This window comes from Sardina pilchardus, chromosome 1 (assembly GCF_963854185.1).
Source record: "Sardina pilchardus chromosome 1, fSarPil1.1, whole genome shotgun sequence".
Classification (NCBI taxonomy): Eukaryota; Metazoa; Chordata; class Actinopteri; order Clupeiformes; family Clupeidae; genus Sardina; species Sardina pilchardus.
In genome coordinates this window covers 38,177,703-38,196,914 of record NC_084994.1, presented here as the reverse complement: position 1 = coordinate 38,196,914, position 19,212 = coordinate 38,177,703, and the positions used below count along the sequence as shown (strand labels likewise).

The following is a 19,212-nucleotide window of genomic DNA, read 5'->3' as shown; positions in this document are numbered from 1 at the left end:
TGAGTCAACACATTTTCAGTTCAACTCGGTTCAGTTTCAGTTTCAGTTTCCACATAAAAGAGCGAAATATATTACTCAGGAGCAGCTGCATACATAACATTTAAGTAATCGTGATTGCAGCAGAGGACACAACTCACCCTGGATAAGGTCGTCCTGTGCTGACCCCTTGATGTCCATCAGTGGTGGGCTCCTCATTCTTCATGGTCACGTGACTGGACACAGCTAATGCTAATCTTCCTGCTTAATTTCCACCAACAGCATCCTCAGCATCTTGAGGGAAATCCGTTCTAATCAATTAACCAATAAGAAAATCAACAGAAAGAGTAAAAAGGGAAGGAAAGAGAGAGAGAGAAAGGAAGGTGGAGGTGGACGTTGTGTCTGTCAGCAGGTGCTGTGGGGCTGTTCTGTTCATAGCCGTGTGCTGCTGTGGCAGAGGGGGAAGCGCTGCAGAGAGGAGAGGCCAACGGGGTGATTAGAAACACAATAAACACACGGAGTCAACACAGAAACACACCACAGCCAGAGGTGTTATGTTGTTGGCCTATTAGGTTTGAACTAAAATACTGCATCCCCATGACACAGGCTGATGTTATTAAAATGCATGATTTTATGCCTCTGCATGTGTGTGTGTGTGTGTGTGTGGGTGTGTGTGTGTGTGTCTGTGTCTGTGTGTATGAGTGAGTGAGCGTGTGTATGCGTGAGTGCGCTATTACTTCAGTAATCAGGAAACCCATAAAGCTGCTCCAGCTCAGACTTTTTTAGATTCAGTGTAACTTCCCTCAGACAGATCTCATTAGAGAGACAGAATGAGTGTAACTTCCCTCAGACAGATCTCATTAGAGAGACAGAATGAGTGTAACTTCCCTCAGACAAATCTCATTAGAGAGACAGAATGAGTGTAACTTCCCTCAGACAAATCTCATTAGAGAGACAGAATGAGTGTAACTTCCCTCAGACAAATCTCATTAGAGAGACAGAATGAGTGTAACTTCCCTCAGACAAATCTCATTAGAGAGACAGAATGAAATCTAAGATGTGACAGTGAGGTGCATCCCTTAACACTTTCTTTACACACTTCTCATGAACCCAACAGCAACACATGAAAGTGTTTACGGCCTATAACACATGGCTCATCTTCAGAGTTGTAATGATTTGAAGCTAACGCCATCTTACCTGTTTAGTCTTCAGTCTTGTTCCCTTCTCCCCACTCTCGCATGTTTCAGACGGCAGGAGGATCTCTGAAGCTCTCAAGTGGCTGTTTTGCTTTTAAGATGGCGCCTGACTTAGTGGACTTCGACAAGCAAGACGTCTGTATGAGGTCGTTCTGTTAATGATCACTCTGCTCATGAATCACCGCAGAAGCCAAAGGCCGTCTCCTCACCTGTTTTATAACTCAGTGCACAGACACAATCTAGTTTCATGCACAATAAGAATTGTCAGGATAAATTTGATATCACTGTTATTACTACATGTATAGCAAGTTCACCATGGAATAGCATTGGGTCGTTGTGTGGCCTAACTCCATGTTTTTCCACTGCTCACAGAACCAAACACAGATACAGTATTGAGGGTGTATTGATGAGCCCTTAAAATACAGTACAGTCAGTGAAATGATGTACTGTATCCCTGTATCACTGTGGCGGTACTATGGGAATAAGAGTGTATCACCTACTCAATAGAAATAGATGTGTCCTAGGGAGCCAAAGGCTTATGAATGACCTTCAGCACTTCTTCATAAAGGGTGTAGACAAGCTGTGTCACATGGTCTCTGTGAAATTAAATAAATAAATAATGAATCCCTCCTCCAGCCTGTGTGATTTAAACAGCAGTATTGCTGTCAGTCAATAAGCTCCACTATTAGTGTTACCCAGTCTGGATTGCCTCATGTTGAGTTGGGCTTTACTCTAGTGAAATCTATTCTGTGTGTACACTTCCTCATACCATTGGTACCATTTCTGTAAAACACACTACAGGTAATAAAACCTCACCTTGCGCCTCCCTTCTGTAACATACTGGCTCTAGTATGTACATTAAAGGGGAGACCAACGCAGTATAATAATAATAATGAATGAGTTTATTAAATAAAGTTAACATAAACTAATATTAAGAAATAACGATAAAAGTGTGGTGCAAATCAGTGTAGTGGTAAATACGCAAAATGAGGTGTAAGTCAGTACAAGGAACAAAGGTAACGCAACGAAATCCAATTCAACGCCGGGAGGAGGGCTGCCGCCCCAAGCACAGACGGAGCTGGTCCTATATTCACCTCCAAATTAGGCACACCTGGGCACACAGAGGAAGAGAGGAAACGAGCACATAGGCCCGTAATTGCAAAATGGGCGGGGTTAAGACATTGCGCGGCCGGGCCGTAACATATCCCCCCCCTTAAAACAGAGGCCCTCGCCCGCGGCCTCTGTCTCTAATCACGGCCCAAAAGTGAACATAAAATACACCCCTATATCCAACATTTCTGACTCGTCCCATTATCGCCCAACCGCATCCACCACCAACATACAGTTTCCCCTCCACCATACACTCACATAGGGCCAGATGAAAACCCCAAACCCCACACTCACACCCATCACCCCTCACCACGTCTCACTCTCTGGCCCACCGGCCACCCGGCCCTCGACAATTCCAGAACCTGAAAAAGTAATCTAAGAGGGACAGGGGTAGACAGACAGGGGAGAAGAGAGTTGACACAGGCAAGCATCTCGCACATTACCTGACGGACAACCAGTGGCGGTTCTAGCCTGAATTACTCCCCAGGCGAGATCCTCCACGAGCGCCCCCATGAGTGTTTTTTGACACACTTTGCGTCAGTCTGGCTCATAGGGTTAAGCGCTCGTGCCGCCCCATACAAGATGCCGCCCCGGGCGACCGCCCGGTTCGCCCGTACCTAAAACCGCCACTGCGGACAACCGCAAATCGACCGGTGAATTTTCCCCGAAATGGAGAACCATGCATTGGCACCCGCGCCAATACCTGACCCCCCAGACTGAACAGTCTAGATTCGGTCTTATGATCAAACATCTTTTTCATACATGTCTGCGACTTTTCCACTACACATTGCGCCGGCAAAACCCATCTGCGCCTACCCCCATCGATGTAATCCCCAAGACGAACTGGTGACTCCGACTCTTGCAAGCCATCCTTTAAAACAGACAAAGGACCAGCGGACCCTTTTCGCATAAGTAAGCCATCCCTAATAAAATACCCCTTATCTATGTTTTGTATTTCCTCTTCAGGCAAAGCCAAATCAACCGACTCAACCAAGCCCTCGTCGTATTTCTGAGGCAGAATAAAACCACAGTCAAATGAAATAGGCCAAACAGGCAATTGAGGAGCACGTTCAAACGAGCGATCCACTCCTTGGACGCAACTCTTTGCAGGAGTCCCCGCGCACGCAGTGAAACCCTCGGGAAATGCCAGTGGTGGACAGTAACGAAGTACATGTAATTCGTTACAATACTTAAGTAGCATATTGATGTATCTGTACTTTACTTAAGTATTTATATTTGGTGAGACTTTGTACTTTGACTTCACTACATTTTTAAGTGAAAACTCGTACTTTTACTCCGTTACGTTTATGAAAACCCTCTCGTTCCATTTTGGCAAAACGAATCACGTGTCCAAACTGCGTCCTGCACGCACTTCAATGCGGCCCACCGAGCATGCATTAGTTTAGATCTGGCCCGCCACGCACTTAGGCTATTGGCTTTTCGCTATTTTTTTTTTTTTTCCAGCAACGACGTTGTGGTTAACATTCCTGCAAACTAACACTCTTCTTAGAGAACGTGTACATTTACAATGTCAATATCAATGTTACATAGAGATGAAAGCCTACTCTTTGAAATCTCTATTGCAGCAAATCTAATGTGCATGTTTGTTACTCATAACGTTACTCATAACGTAATAGGGAACGTGTGAGCGTGCATGAAAGGGAGAGAGTGCATTGATAACTGATATCTCCGCTTTTAGTCCGGGAGCCAAATGCCATAATTTAGGTGAACCTGGCTTTGTCGGTTAAAGTTTTTTTTTTTGCAGAATCTAGTAGACTAGGGGTACCTCTTTAAGATTTAAGAGGGTGCCCGGTGATATCCCTTGGGCAATTTCATATATTAAGCCTTTCTTGTCCAATGTGTTGACTATAAGGCGGATATACTACAGGTGAATAGGGTAAAAAAATTAACAAGCAGATATCACTATGAAACTTCACCAGTTGATTACTTAGATCAATATGAAAAATAAATGTATTACAAGTTTTCTGAAATTTAATGTTTGAATATGCAAATTAGGTATGATGTAATTAAATATGCGCTGATTTGCATAAACGTAAAAAGATCAAATCTGAACATTGGACAAAGCCAGCTTAAATTTTTTTCTTTTCATTTTGTTGACATAAGAGATGAAACGTATTTTAGAAGGGGAATTATGGATATCTCATTTAGTTATTCAGTAAATCAGAAAATACTATACCAGCCTTTAAAAAATCCATTTTCGCCATGTTTTTTGGAATAAAATGTCATGTAAATCAGGCTAAGAATCATATATCAACAAACCCCTCTGCAGAATCCTTCTAAACATGATTAGGTATAAGACTGAAAAGTTTGGTGTATGTAGATGCTTGTGAAGTGGAGATTTTGTTCTCCGAGTGAGAGAGGAAACTCATCCATATCCGCCTTATATTCAACACATTGGACAAGAAAGGCTTAATATACAAAATTGCCCAAGGGATATCACCGGGCACCCTCTTAAATCTTAAAGAGGTACACCTACTCTAGATTCAGCAAAAAAAAAAACTTTAACCAACAAAACCAGGTCTGACCTGGGTTGGTTGCAACCTGACCCCATGGCTTAGTGACTGGTCTGGTCTGCCAAAAGCTCACGAGAACCTTAAAGGAACACTTCACTTTTGTCGGTTAAAGTTTTTTTTTTACATCCGCCTTATAGTCAACACATTGGACAACAAAGGCTTAATATACGAAATTGCCCAAGGGATATCACCGGGCACCCTCTTAAATCTTAAAGAGGTACCCCTAGTCTACTAGATTCTGCAAAAAAAAAAACTTTAACCGACAAAGCCAGGTCTGACCCCATGGCTCCCTGACTATTTATAAAGGGCAGCCACTGAGTGGAGCCGGCAAGAGTCTTAAAGTGACAGTGTACCATTTATAAATGAATCAAACAGCATCATAGTTCTTAAAGGAGTCCTAGAATTCAAAACCACATTCACCTTGTTACTGTTGAATTTAGGCTGCGAGCAGTGTCCAAAGGACAACACCAAAGACTTTACCGCGTCCCCCGCCTGCTTTCGTATGCAAATTGGGAAATAGAAACAGCCGTGTTGAAATGCTCCAATCTGAACAGAGCTCAGATAACACGTAATAGGCGCCCATCCCCCTTTAGATACACCCCTCGGCCCCTCTCATTTGCATACCTTCGATTAATAATTCTTGTTAAACTGCTCTTACGATGCTAGTATCTAGATATGTGGTCTATGGCAGAGACGTTGTAATGCTAGCGTTATTACAGCTAACTTTGGAGTGTTACTATCCACGATATTCCGCAGCCAACAATGGGGGTCGCCATGACACCGAGACGGTTTTCTATTTCCGGCGAAGCTGCATCGTATCTGTTTTAACGTGACGGTTTACGGTGCTTAACATATCATAACGCATATAAAAGTCAACTTTTCTATTTTATATCGGTTATATGTGATGCAGTATATACATGCTGAGGGCAGAATTGTCAACATTTCGAACGAAATCTAAGTTGAGGCATAATCTAGTTTGCTATGGAGAACGCACATGTTAACAGAATGAACGGAAGTTGAAAACAGTATCGTAACCATCGCAACGATACATATTTCCGGGTTAAGGAAAGAGGTGGATACTAAGAAATGTACTGATAAAACTTACCAATCTAACACATTCATTCTGTTGGGGAATCTGCTGCACTTCATCTTCGTCAGAACCTTCTTCTGACTCGGTTTATACATGTACGGCTGTATTCCTTATTTAAATCCATTGTTGATAGCTTTATCAAAGACTTTGGCTTTATTTATCAGCAGTAAACGTAGTTTCACTTTGCTCTAGCTTCAGACCGGTGGATTGAGCCAATCAACTTTCAGGACATATCGGCCAATAGACCAATCAGCGCGCATCTCATTTGAATATTCATGAACTTGCTGAGTGGGCGGGAAAAACAAACTGTTTCATTGCAAGGCTTATTTATGACCTTGTATTAGGCGATCTAGCAGTGCTCCTGGGGCGTTTTCAGCCCCACAAATTTACATATGACATTATTTAGGCTCAAAGATCAATTTGTAATGGTCAAAAAATGTGTTCTATGACTCCTTTAACAAATGTATTTTCTACAACAAAATTACTTTGTCATTATTATCATAATGGGGGGGGGGGGGGGGGGCTAAGGACACCAATTCTCTTTGTGATTGAATAATGTATCGTAAATCAATAAATGTTCTTAATAAATGCTAGGGGGATGGAAGTATTTGACCCCCTATGTAACCCTATGGGAATTTAACACAGGGGCAGGTAGATTTTTATTTTTAAAGGACAGCTATTTCATGGATCCAGGATAAATGCATCCTGATAAAGTTCCCTTGGCCGTTGGAATTAAAATAGCCCCACGTCATCATACCCTTCACCACAGCTAGAGATTGGCATGGTGCTTTTTCCAGTATAGGCCTATTAGCCTGTTTGATTTGCATTGAGCTCAATGAGCATTAAACAGGCTAATAGGCCTACTGGAAAAAGCACCATGGCAATCTGTTTGTTTGCAGTTTGATTTTTACTCATTTTTTTAATTAAGGCATTAAGATCAATTGTCAAATGATGATTTTATATTTCTCTTTTTAGGCAACTTTAGCATGATATCAAATACATGTTCTCCCCACTGTAGATAGCTTCTAAGCAAATAGACAAATGTAAGAAACTATTTGAAGAGTGGCATTAGTATTTCACCTTATATAAGCTGATTTAGCAGGAGCTTTGATGTGAAAAGGATAAATTATAATTATTAAGCCATTAGAACCATAATTCATTGAAGTACTTTTACTTGTAATACTTAAGTACATGTGAAGGCAAATACTTTTATACTTCTACTTAAGTGAAAATTCAAAGTGGGTACTTTCACTTTTACTCAAGTAATATTTGACACAAGGTATCTATACTTTCACTTAAGTACATAATCAATGTACTTCGTCCACCACTGGGAAATGCTACACACTCATCCGATCTTAAAACCTGGACAGGCTCAGTGGCCACAACAGGAGGTGATTTCCTACTAGCCCACACTTTGTCTTTAGCAAGTATATTTCCTAAAATCACGTCCACGCCAGGCACTGGTAAAGCCGGCCGAACGGCAACAATTACCTCCCCCTCCACAAGATCAGAGCTTAGCACAATTCTGTGGAGAGGAACGGACATAGAGGTCATCCCAATGCCCCGAATTAAAACACTTTTCCCAGTGCTAGATTTACCAGAAAAGGGTAGGACCGATTCAGAAACAAATGTTTCCGTAGCACCAGTGTCACGCAAGATTTTTACAGGTTTTCGCTCAGAGGAACCTCCTAATGAGACGAAACCGTCTGTGATGAACGGCCCGTAGCTCTCACCTACAACCTCATCCGCGACAGTGATCTCAGCTCTAGGCGCAATTTTACCTGCAGAACAAAACAAGTTTCCACCTGCTCCACTTCTAATTTTATGCTGTTGGACCGGGACTGCACACAAACCCCACTGGGCAGGTTTTTCCTTGTTCTTAAACTTTGCTTTCAACACCTCACAGTCTGCTTTCCAATGTCCAACCTCCCAACAATAATTACAGCGATCAGGATCAGATTTAGTGCGCTCCGACGAATCTTTACCTTCTGATTTCGAATTCCAATCGTCGTGAAAACGAGACGGCCCATGTTCCTCTCCAATACGTTCGACCGGCGTCGCGTCACACAGAGCAGGTTGTTTTACGCCACGCCCCTTTTTTGGGGAAACAAGCCCTCAGAACAAGCCTGAAACAAGCCAAAGTGAACGGGTGTTGTTCACGGTCACTGATCTATAACGAATAACTTATTATTTATAGATCAGTGGTCGCGGTAGACAGACATGCCGATAAGTTTCTGTGTGGTTGGGTGTACCAACCACAAAGCTTAGAACCCCTAACATTAGGCTACACCAAAAATAAATCAGACCAACGAAAACGGAAATCTAGGCTAACACTTGGCTAACACTAGCAGCTAGGCTATCGGCTACGACAGAAATTATCATATGTTGGAATTATCTAACGAACATACTTTACATCCAAGCCTGTCAGTCAACTACACAACATTACAATTAAAATAAGAGACCAAAAATACAGGAAAGCAATTTAGTTATTTAACTGGAGATTCAATGAGATAAGAGTATGTCTGGGTATGACACTGGCCACTGCTACTGCTAGCAGGCTACTCGGGAGACCGAAGGGACATGTTTTTACTTTGATTGAATTAAGCTTTTGAACGTATTTTTCACGGTCAACGACCGGCAAAGTGGTAATATATTGAGTGGTCCTATTGATTCGTTATGTTTTCTGTTATCATTTACCCCTACGATTTCGGTACGAATTACGTTTATTGAGCCTAATTTGCATTGGAGTTAATGGGAGACGTAGTTTGTTTCCCCCAAAAAGGGGCGGGAACGTTCGTCGCGAGTCAAGTTCCCGGATGTGCCGGTCTAACGTATATGAGTGTTAAAATAATCAGATTTAGCTTTATGCGTTAAAACATACTCATCAGCAAGCACTGCTGCTTCAGTTACAGTTTTAATTTTGTGCTCATTAACGTATGTAGCTAAACGGTCAGGGACAATATTCTTGAACTGTTCCAAAATCATTAACTCCACCAAATCGTCAAGCGTGTTAACGTTAACAGAGGAACACCAACGGTTGAAAAAACTAACTAGGCTAGTTCTCTAGCGACCTCAGCATACGTTTGACGGTCGCCTTTTCTCCAGTTCCTAAACCGTTGTCTATAGTACTCTGGAACCTGTTCATATGCTCTTAATACCGCTTCTTTTACATGCTGATAGTTTCTACGCTCGGACACCGATAGCGCCACAAACGCATCTTGAGCACGTCCCGTAAAAGTGGTCTGAAGCAGTAGTATGCGGTCTGCGTTACTCCACTCATAATTGTCAGCAATACCTTCAAAGAGAGAGAAAAAGATGTCAGGCTCACGGTCATTAAACTTCGGCAAAAACCTAATCATATGGGACAGGTTTCTGTCCGTGCCCATCAACAACCCAGAGGAATCGCCCCGTATTTTCCCTTCCGCAATTAATTTTAACTTTTCTTTCTGAAGATTGCTGTCTCTCTCAGTTTCTACCTGGCGTTGTTTAAGTTTTTCCACCTCTAAGTCATGTGCCTTCCTTTCTGCCTCCATGCGCTTGAGTTCTAACTCACTCTCTTTTTCGCGTCTTTTTTCGTCTGCTTCTAAACGTCTGAGTTCCCATGCCCGGTCTTTCTCACGTTCCGTTGCCTCAAATCGTTTCTGTTCCATTTGTAGTTTTAAAATTTCAGACTGTTGCTCAAAACTGAAAACCTGCTCAATGTTAGGAGAGGACGTCGCTGACGGGCCATAGCCACCAGGTGCGGGATTTACTGACATAATGAACAATTCAACCAATTTACTTTTCACACGTTCTTTCAGTTCTTGCTTCGTAAGTCCTTTGGGAATATGTTCAAATTGATAATGGTCAACGACTTTAACTAACTGCGCCTTCGTTAGGCTTTCCAACAAAACCTCTGATGGAGACGTAAAAAAATCATTGATGTCCACTGTAGGCATCTCACAACTTTGGTGTAACTCTTCTATTCAACAATCAAAACAATAGGACAAAGATAAACGCTATACACAGGTTGAACAGTCAGGCACAGGTATTACGGCCACCCCATTTCCCGGATAGCTGACAAGAGCTTCCCCGTACCTATCTCCCCAACAATTCCCTAAATATTTCCACCTCTAGTCTTCAGTGTGCCCACATACAATTGAGTTGCTCCTCACGCAACCCCAGCGCGTCCGACACACCAAAAACAATAAACTAAAATAAAAAAGGCAAAGAAATAAACAGCGGTAAGCGCTTATACCTGCGACGGGGTTTTACATTAGCTCGGTAGGTCTAACCTACCTTCCACCCACTTAACAGAAGCACCTGTAGGCTACCCAATTTACCTGTAGGCCTACGCAGAGCGGTAGATATAACAGAGTGGCGACACTCCCATAGACCTCCAGAGGAAACAATGGCGGACGTTTTTTCAGGCTACTTCCGCGTTATGGAGAGCTCAACAGTTCTTAACAGTGACATTCGCGGAGATTGCCTCATTCACTTCCATTGGTGTCTGCCTAACTTTGTCAGCGGTAAGTAAACGAAAGCACGACCTTTTTTGAAATTGTTATATATTTCCTATATCAACTGTACCAGTATGTACTCGTAGTGTTATTCGAGTTGTTTGTGCTGCTCGTTTAACTGTAATTTTTGTATCTTAGTTATGACCGAAATTTCAGAGCATAACGTTACGTTAGCCTACAAAGCTAACCTTAGACGTGGGAGGGAGGCTAGCTTAAATGTAATGTTCCTATGTCAATAAGGAATGTCAGACATATCACACTTGGTTACGCTACTGTAGTAGAGCAACGTTAGATAATATATGGGGTTATCAAGGAGTTTGACATTTATAATCCTATTTGCTGAACCTGATGGCGTTAGCTAATGTTAGCTAGTCAGCTCACGCACATTCGAAATGCAATGAAGGGGGAACAGTAACGTGATCTTAATGCATGCAATGGCATCAGATGTGCTCGTTATCAACGAGTTTGTGATTAAGTTGTTCTTCAGATGAACAGTGGAACTAATTAATGGGATGACATTTCATTTAGACCTGATCTAGCTTGTTAGCTTGCTAGATGGAATGTTTCATGGCACTATGAAGTGAACCTGAAGCTAAACTTGTGATCAGAGAGCATATGAACTCGGGTACATCTCTTCACAACAGAAATTTCAGTTATGAACTTCAGGCCAGGGGAGCTGTAGAAGCAAAAACTGTACTATACTCTCCTGCCGTGTGTCACTTGCCTAACTGTCCAGTCCTGCCCCTAGTGCCACTAGCCTACTGTTACTTCCAACTCGGGAGTCGGGACAGTGGCACGAGACTAGAGCTTGGGATAGGGGCGCGTGTACAGTGCAGTACTTCTTTTTGTCTCAACTGCTGTTGGATGTCAGGTTGCAGTCAATATTATTCTACATTGAATGTACATTTCTGAGGTCTATATCACCACAGCAGGTCGATGTATTTGATGGAATAATTTTGATTGCAATGACTATCATGCTGAAAGTGACGTGACAAGACATTGTCTTCAATTACGTGGTCCTTGTAAGTATAATAATTTTCTTTCTTTTTTTTTACCTTGTATGGATAACTGAAAAGTGTAGGTTAATGATGCTCTAAGGGCAGAATTAGGTCCATCCATAGAATAAGAACAATGTTTGCAATGGTGTAGCCTAGTCTAGTTAGCTGTATACTATAATCAATCCCAAATGTTAATATTTTAAGTGGGTATAGATGGTAATGCTTTTAAGTGGGTATACTATCTCTCTCTGTAGCAGTGCCACTGCTTTGGTTGACACCATAAGGGATTCGGTCGTCCTTGCCCGGACCAACTGCTCCACTTTACTGATGATATGGAAGGCCTCCTGAAATGGACAGTAAAGGGTACCTCTCTTAAATTCCTTCAGCTCTAGCAGCACACTACATTTGCTGTCAGCACAGTCATTGTTGTCTGTAGGCTACAGCATGCTGGCATTCCTCACAACGTCAGTTACTGATTACCCTCTCCTTGTGTTGATGAATGCAATGGCTAAAGTGCAGTGATTTCTTATAGCCTGTCAGCTTTTTATTCTCAAAATAACTATGAAAGATATTGTTTGGAATCATTGATGTTATAAAAGTTATAAGGTGTGGCACCCCCAACCAACCTTGAAGGGGTCGGCCGTGTATGGGTATGTAAAACTCTTGCTGGCCTTTTGCTTTTGTTTATGCTAATACCTTGATGTGGCATCTGTGAATGTATTGTACCAAGTATACACTGACTTTTACCTGCTCTCTCCATTTTCCACTGTGCCTGTTCTTGCCTAGGACCAAGGATGCAGAGGACAAGACGGGTGTGTAGTATTGACTGAAATTATCAGAGAAGGTCATTTTTTATGGTTTAGGTCCAAACGAAGGGACCCTTCCAACCTCAGCATCTCCAACACCTCCTGTCACACCTCCAGCCAAATGTGCTACATCTTCCTCAGTTAACCTTCTTGTAGGTGTGCATGTCCAGCATCCTTTGCACATTAATGTCTTTAGTTGTTCACACACGGTACGGTTGTTCAGATTTGGGAATCTGAAATGTTTTTCAGAATGTCTTTGAAAATATAAATAGGTGTTAACCCTCCTTTTTATATTGCAGTCTCACCATATCTCCCTTACGCCTTTTCTGTGTGTATTCCTGTTCTTGATGTCGTTAAAACTTGAAAATGTAATAAACAAATGTATTGAAAACTCAAAATGTTTCAGTCATCCTTTTTATGCTGTTGTAAGTGCTTTCTTGAAACAGATGATTGCTTATTGAGTTACAATGTTATCGAAACAGTGGGTGTCCTGAACGAACTGTTGAACAAACTTAACTTTAACATACACACTTTTAACATTTTGGCTGTTATTTATCGTTCTTTGTTAATGTATTTGTATTAGAGGTGGGCATAGATTAATTTTGTTAATCTAGATTAATCTCACTGTAATCTTGAAATTAATCTAGATTAATCTAGATTAATTTTAGGAGCACCAGCGCAAAATGTAGGTGCACCCACATTTTTCATTGCATCGCCTTTAACGCTAAAAGGTCACCTTTTTATTGCTGTCCTTTCATATAATGATTTTTTAACAACAAAAAGTCTAGAAAAAGCTTGAAACACAATAAAATATTTTTTTCTTTACAAAATTATTTATATAAGCCTATTCTACATACTGAAATGTCTGATATTCATGACAGCACACTTTATGCAGATTGCAGCCTACTATTCATATTACAACTCTGCCTCTTTAATTCAGCTGACTGCTTGAAACCTCAAAATGTAAACAAAGTAGCACAGTTGGCTAGTTTATCATAGCTTACTAGTTGGACTGCTCAGTTTCCCCACATGTGTTTACTGTAAGTTTCAATGTGGGCTGATTCTTTTTCTCCTTTCGAGTTTTGGAGTTGGAAAACATTGGTATTGAGATTATCATCCAACTCATGCAAGAGTGACTTGAATGTAAGAGTTTTAATCAACTTTCTGCAGCAATGATGCTAACCGGAATTTATATTAATTTAGCTAACGTCTTCTATATGCATCATTGCTTTCACGATAGTGAATGTTTTATTTGGATTAAATGTGCATGTCGAGGGGCGGGTCGCGACTCGCGAGTGCCCATTGAGCGCGCACGGGAGAGTGAGGGAGAGGGAGAGGGAGAGCAAGAGAAAGCGGGCCAAGGAGAAGGGGGTTACTTCTATTAGGAATGAGGGATCAGGTGCCGATTCGGGAGGGGTCTGAGCTTATCCATGTTGGGAGGATGCATCATTGATTACTGTTTGGTAAAGTTGCACGCATAGAAGTCTACAATGACAACTTGTGAAAGAAAGCAGCCGAGCAGCGTCAGGTGCACCAGTGCGACCTAGACTTTTTTCAGGCGCACTCTTAAACATTGGCGTTCGCGCTAAGATATCAAGGTGAAAGTGATCATAGCTTGCGTGGTATATATTGGGCTCCCAGCCCAACTTTGAGAATAGATTAACGCCGATATTTTTTTTATCGCCCGATAAGAGTTGCACGATAACGCAGCACGTTAACGCCGATAACGGCCCACCACTAATTTGTATATGTTTATGGCTTAATCTGAAAATATTACTAAGGCTGTGTGGTGGCCATATTTAGGCTATTCCTTAAAATAAATAAATTAACAGATTGACTGCATTGATCTAACTTTTAACGTATAACCTGTTACTGGTTGCCATATATTATTTCTTAGATGTTCATGGCTTACTCCTAAAATTGTGAAGTCTGTGGGTGTGTAGGCCTATGTTAGGGTGGCCACCTTCATCTCATCAAAATAACTGAGAGGACACTGAACATCTCAAATACCCACGGTAACATTGGATACAAAATACATACATTTCAACGATGTAAGTTTATTATGCATGACGACAAACAGGCACATCACGGAACCAGGAATGGAGCTGATGCCGAGAGGTAGGCTAAATGGTAGTGTCTGCTACCACAGAATAGACTATATTTCAGAACGATGTTTGCAGAGCAAACGCATGGGCACTAATGTAAACATGCTAACCCACGTTATAGCACTTCAAATTGAACTCGTGTTTGGTTTGTTTCGATGTTTCCCGTTATCATTGCTGTCTATCCCATAGAAATAACATGGCAGCGCCAGGGCTGTCTAGAACTGTTGTAGCGTACATGAACCACGTGACGGCGCAGCGGCGACTTCAAAGAGTGTCGCAACTCTCTATCTATGGCTCTGGGCCTACGCGTCAACCCTGCAGCCAGACAAATACACCGGCTGCACGGCTCCAATGGCTCCCCTCCTCCACGGTAACCAAAAGCAAAACAAAGCACAAACCAATTAAAGAATTACCAAGCAATCAATTTAAGCCACTTATCCAAACTAACCACTAGCTAAGCAAACAATTACTGCGTGGTACTCCCCAATTTTAAACACGTTTGCTGCAACAGGCAATTTACACCTGAGCGCACAACTAAACTAGAGGCAATACTTAACCAACAATTTAACTTATTTTTTTTTAAACCACCAGACGAGTTACCGAAAAATAAGTTACATACCAATTCCGGAACACTCACGGCTCGAGCCCCCACATGTAACATACTGGCTCTAGTATGTACATTAAAGGGGAGACCAACGCAGTATAATAATAATAATGAATGAGTTTATTAAATAAAGTTAACATAAACTAATATTAAGAAATAACGATAAAAGTGTGGTGCAAATCAGTGTAGTGGTAAATACGCAAAATGAGGTGTAAGTCAGTACAAGGAACAAAGGTAACGCAACGAAATCCAATTCAACGCCGGGAGGAGGGCTGCCGCCCCAAGCACAGACGGAGCTGGTCCTATATTCACCTCCAAATTAGGCACACCTGGGCACACAGAGGAAGAGAGGAAACGAGCACATAGGCCCGTAATTGCAAAATGGGCGGGGTTAAGACATTGCGCGGCCGGGCCGTAACACTTCACATGTGTAGTCTTACAGTTTTTTTTCAATTGCTTACACACAATTTTTCAAACCGAGTTCTTTTTAACAAAATTTAAGCACAGCTATCCAAACGCCACACTCAGTTTGCATAATTCCTAGATTATTTGCTAAGTGAAACACTTCAGTCAGAACATACACACTTCAGTCAAAAGTCTGAGTGCTGCGTTTTCAGTTTTGCACATGTGTGCTTACACACCTGGTGGATGTGATTATCCAATTCGTTCATTAGTGTAGTCATTGGGAATCTGGGGCTTTGTAATGACAAGGAAGTAACCTCACAATCCTTATCTGTGTCTAAGGTGTGGAAATGTGTGTAGAGTTTTACAAATCACTGTGTGTAATGTTTTGCAAAAAGGGTGAAGCAGACATTGTGTGTAATGTTGTGCAAATCTGTGGAGGTGTTGTGCTCCTTGGAGTAAAATTTTGCTAATTGTGTGAAAAAAAAAATATTTTAGTGTGTAAACAATCGTAAAAAACTGTAATTACGTACTGCTGCCACCTAGTGTTCCATTATAGGAACAGCAATGCCAAAGTCTGGCAATATTCTGTAAGACTTCATCTGTCTAAAAGACTGAATCGCTTTAGAATGCACTTGGCAGATTGACACTGTTTCCAGATCACACAGAGTATAAACCACAACTGTGAGTCAGGTGTATGGATGCTCAAAGTGACAATGTGCTTGCATGCTCAGTTTGTGGACAACACATGTATCATAAAATACTAATCTTCGCTTTTCACCACCCAACTCACCTATCTACAGTATAATGAATACTGTATATTTATTACCTTTATCCAGCATTCACGTCTATGCTGATCTCTGAACCAAAGTTAGGCCAGCAAACGGCACATAGCTTATTATTCTTAACTTCCAAGATTCATAAAACATGTTGAATGAAAAGAGCACGATGAAAAGTGCACATAATGATAACAAGCAGTCAGTCAGCTGTGTGGCCTTAACATGTTAAAGTGTGATGTTGGGTATCAGACTCTCTCACCAGTCAGCTGTGTGGCCTTAAAGAGGAACTATGCAGGATTGGCGATTTCATCTCTGGTTTTGGTTTCGTTGTTCGTTTTCGCTCGTTTTATGCTTGCATTTTCTCTGCAGAGCTTCCCCGACAGCTTTAGCGTGTATATTTATACATGTATAGGCTATATTTAAATATATAAATTGCAAGCGTGGTTCTTCGTCTCAGACTTCCAGATGTAAACAAAGAGCGATCGTCTCCTGCAGAAAGTTGCATAGGGTCTTTAACATGTTAAAGTGTGATGTTGGGTATCAGACTCTCTCACCAGCCAGCTGTGCCCGCCCCACTCCCCCCTCAGTGGACAAGATGGAGGCACACCTGGGTCATCAGCAGCCTCTGAGACGTCCATGGTCACTAGACTTTAACCTTGCACTGTTGCACTGTTGGACTTATTTGCACCACCACCTTGACACACACCTAATACTGGATCACAGTACCAATCCTCAATACATTCATATGCATCTTTATCTTGAGTGTATTTTACTGTTCTTTTTTAGTCATGTTGATTTGTTGATTTGCCTTTTATCATCCTGTTTACATTGTGGTGTATGTTGTGTGTGGTGTCTTAAGTTGCTGGGACCTTGAATTTCCCCTTGTGGATCAATAAAATATCTATCTATCTATCTATCTATCTAACTGGTCTGATTGTTCTTTGACCCCCCCCCCAATGTGACTCTTATGTGATGGAGGACGTTGTCTATGTGATGTTTGACCCCCCCACTGTGACCCGTATGTTATGGAGGACGTCCATGTGAAGTTTGTCCCTCTGCTGTGACTCTTACGTTATGGAGGACGTCCACGTGATGTTTGTCCCCCCACTGTGACTCTTATGTTATGGAGGACGTCCATGTGAAGTTTGTCCCCCCACTGTGACTCTTAAGCTATGGAGGACGTCCATGTGATGTTTGTCCCTCCACTGTGACTCTTATGTTATGGAGGACGTCCACGTGATGTTTGTCCCTCCACTGTGACTCTTATGTTATGGAGGACGTCCACGTGATGTTTGTCCCCCCACTGTGACTCTTGTTATGGAGGACGGCACAGGCTGTGATGACTGAGGGAGAGAAGAGAGACTTGAACAGCATGCAGGCATCACCAGCAGCAGCTCTTCGGCATGCTGAAGGGCCAGGAACATTACGAGCCCTAGAATGACCTTACAGCGCTGGAATGAAGTTACCAGTTCTAGAGTGATCTTTTGAGCTCTAGAATGATGTTACTGTAATATTACAATATCACATGATCAATTCTGTGACATGAAGGGAACTGAGACCGTAACAGGTTAGGCTGTTTACTGAGTAAAACTACATGCTGAACTACATACACATTATATGGTATTTACACACATATCCGTTCACCAGTAGGGGGCGATCAATCAAGATGTAACAAACAAGTACATAACAGTTATATGAGCCCTAGAATGAGGTTACGCCCTCCATAAGGAGGCTAGGAGCCCTAGAATGAGGTTACGCCCTCCATATGGAGGTTAGGAGCCCTAGAATGAGGTTACGCCCCCCATAAGGAAGCTAGGAGCCCTAGAATGAGGTTATGCCCTCCATAAGGAGGTTAGGAGCCCTAGAATGAGGTTACGCCCCCATAAGGAGGTTAGGAGCCCTAGAATGAGGTTACGCCCTCCATAAGGAGGCTAGGAGCCCTAGAATGAGGTTACGCCCCCCATAAGGAGGTTAGGAGCCCTAGAATGAGGTTACGCCCCCCATAAGGAAGCTAGGAGCCCTAGAATGAGGTTACGCCCTCCATAAGGAGGTTAGGAGCCCTAGAATGAGGTTACGCCCCCCCATAAGGAGGCTAGCCCTAGAATGAGGTTACGCCCTCCATAAGGAGGCTAGGAGCCCTAGAATGAGGTTACATAAGGAGGTTAGGAGCCCTAGAATGAGGTTACACCCTCCATAAGGAGGTTAGGAGCCCTAGAATGAGGTTACGCCCCCCATAAGGAGGTTAGGAGCCCTAGAGTATCTCTGGTTGTGTGGACTCTGTATCCTCCTTCACATTGGCTGTTGGTATGGGGGTAATGATGGCTGCTGAGTTGGGAATGTAGAGGTCTCCACCATCCCCCATGATGAAGCAGCCAGGAGGAGGAGGCGGAGCCTCTCTGTAGACCCTGCTGTTCTTCAGGACTCTGGTGTCGTGGAGCGAGCTGGGATACCCAATCAGGATGTAGTAGAGGAATTTGTTCTCCCATCACACACACAGCCTGCATCTGATTGGATGGAAGGAGCTTCCTATTCAGGTCCATCGGTCAGTTCCTGTTGGTAGGGGAGTTAGTCCACACGTCTTAAGTCAGTGATCTCTCGGCTGCCTGAATGCACCAGTCAGCTGATTGTTGTTCAGGGAACTTGAACTACTGGGACACCACGCTTTAAAACAATAACTCCACAACAACTAAATACAGGGTTATGAAATGGAGGGTCAAAATGAGCTAATGTTTGTCTGGCGTGTGTGTCTGTGTGTGTGGAAAGGAAGACATGAAGAAAGAGTGAGAGGAGTAGGACGAGGAAGTGCATTAGGGGCAGTCTCCATGCTCCACTCTCTCCTCTCTACACTCTGGGCTGTTTCCACTCTCCACTCCCCCCTCTCTACACTCAGCACTGTCTCCACTCCCACCTCTCTACACTCAGCACTGTCTCCACCTCTCTACACTCAGCACTGTCTCCACTCCCACCTCTCTACACTCAGCACTGTCTCCACTCCCCCCTCTCTACACTCAGCACTGTCTCCACTCTCTCCACTCAGCACTGTCTCCACTCTTTCCTCTCTACACTGGAGGCTGTCTCCATGATCCACTCCCACCTCTACACATTAGCCAATG

The 19,212-nt window shown here is 42.7% G+C and overlaps 2 protein-coding genes across 2 annotated transcripts in view; both read right to left on the bottom strand.

Annotated features, from left to right (window-relative positions):
• Window positions 1–16,737, bottom strand: part of LOC134078649 (NLR family CARD domain-containing protein 3-like) — a 39,049-nt gene extending 22,312 nt beyond the window's left edge. Inside the window, exon 1 of the mRNA XM_062534735.1 lies at window positions 16,654–16,737. Within this exon, the coding sequence (XP_062390719.1) occupies window positions 16,654–16,737 (84 nt within the window). The remainder of the gene's footprint in view (window positions 1–16,653) is intronic.
• Window positions 16,738–18,350: 1,613 nt separating this feature from the next.
• Window positions 18,351–19,212, bottom strand: part of LOC134078642 (NACHT, LRR and PYD domains-containing protein 12-like) — a 24,078-nt gene continuing 23,216 nt past the window's right edge. The window contains exon 13 of the mRNA XM_062534722.1: window positions 18,351–18,540. Coding sequence (XP_062390706.1) covers window positions 18,351–18,540 — 190 coding nt within the window. The remainder of the gene's footprint in view (window positions 18,541–19,212) is intronic.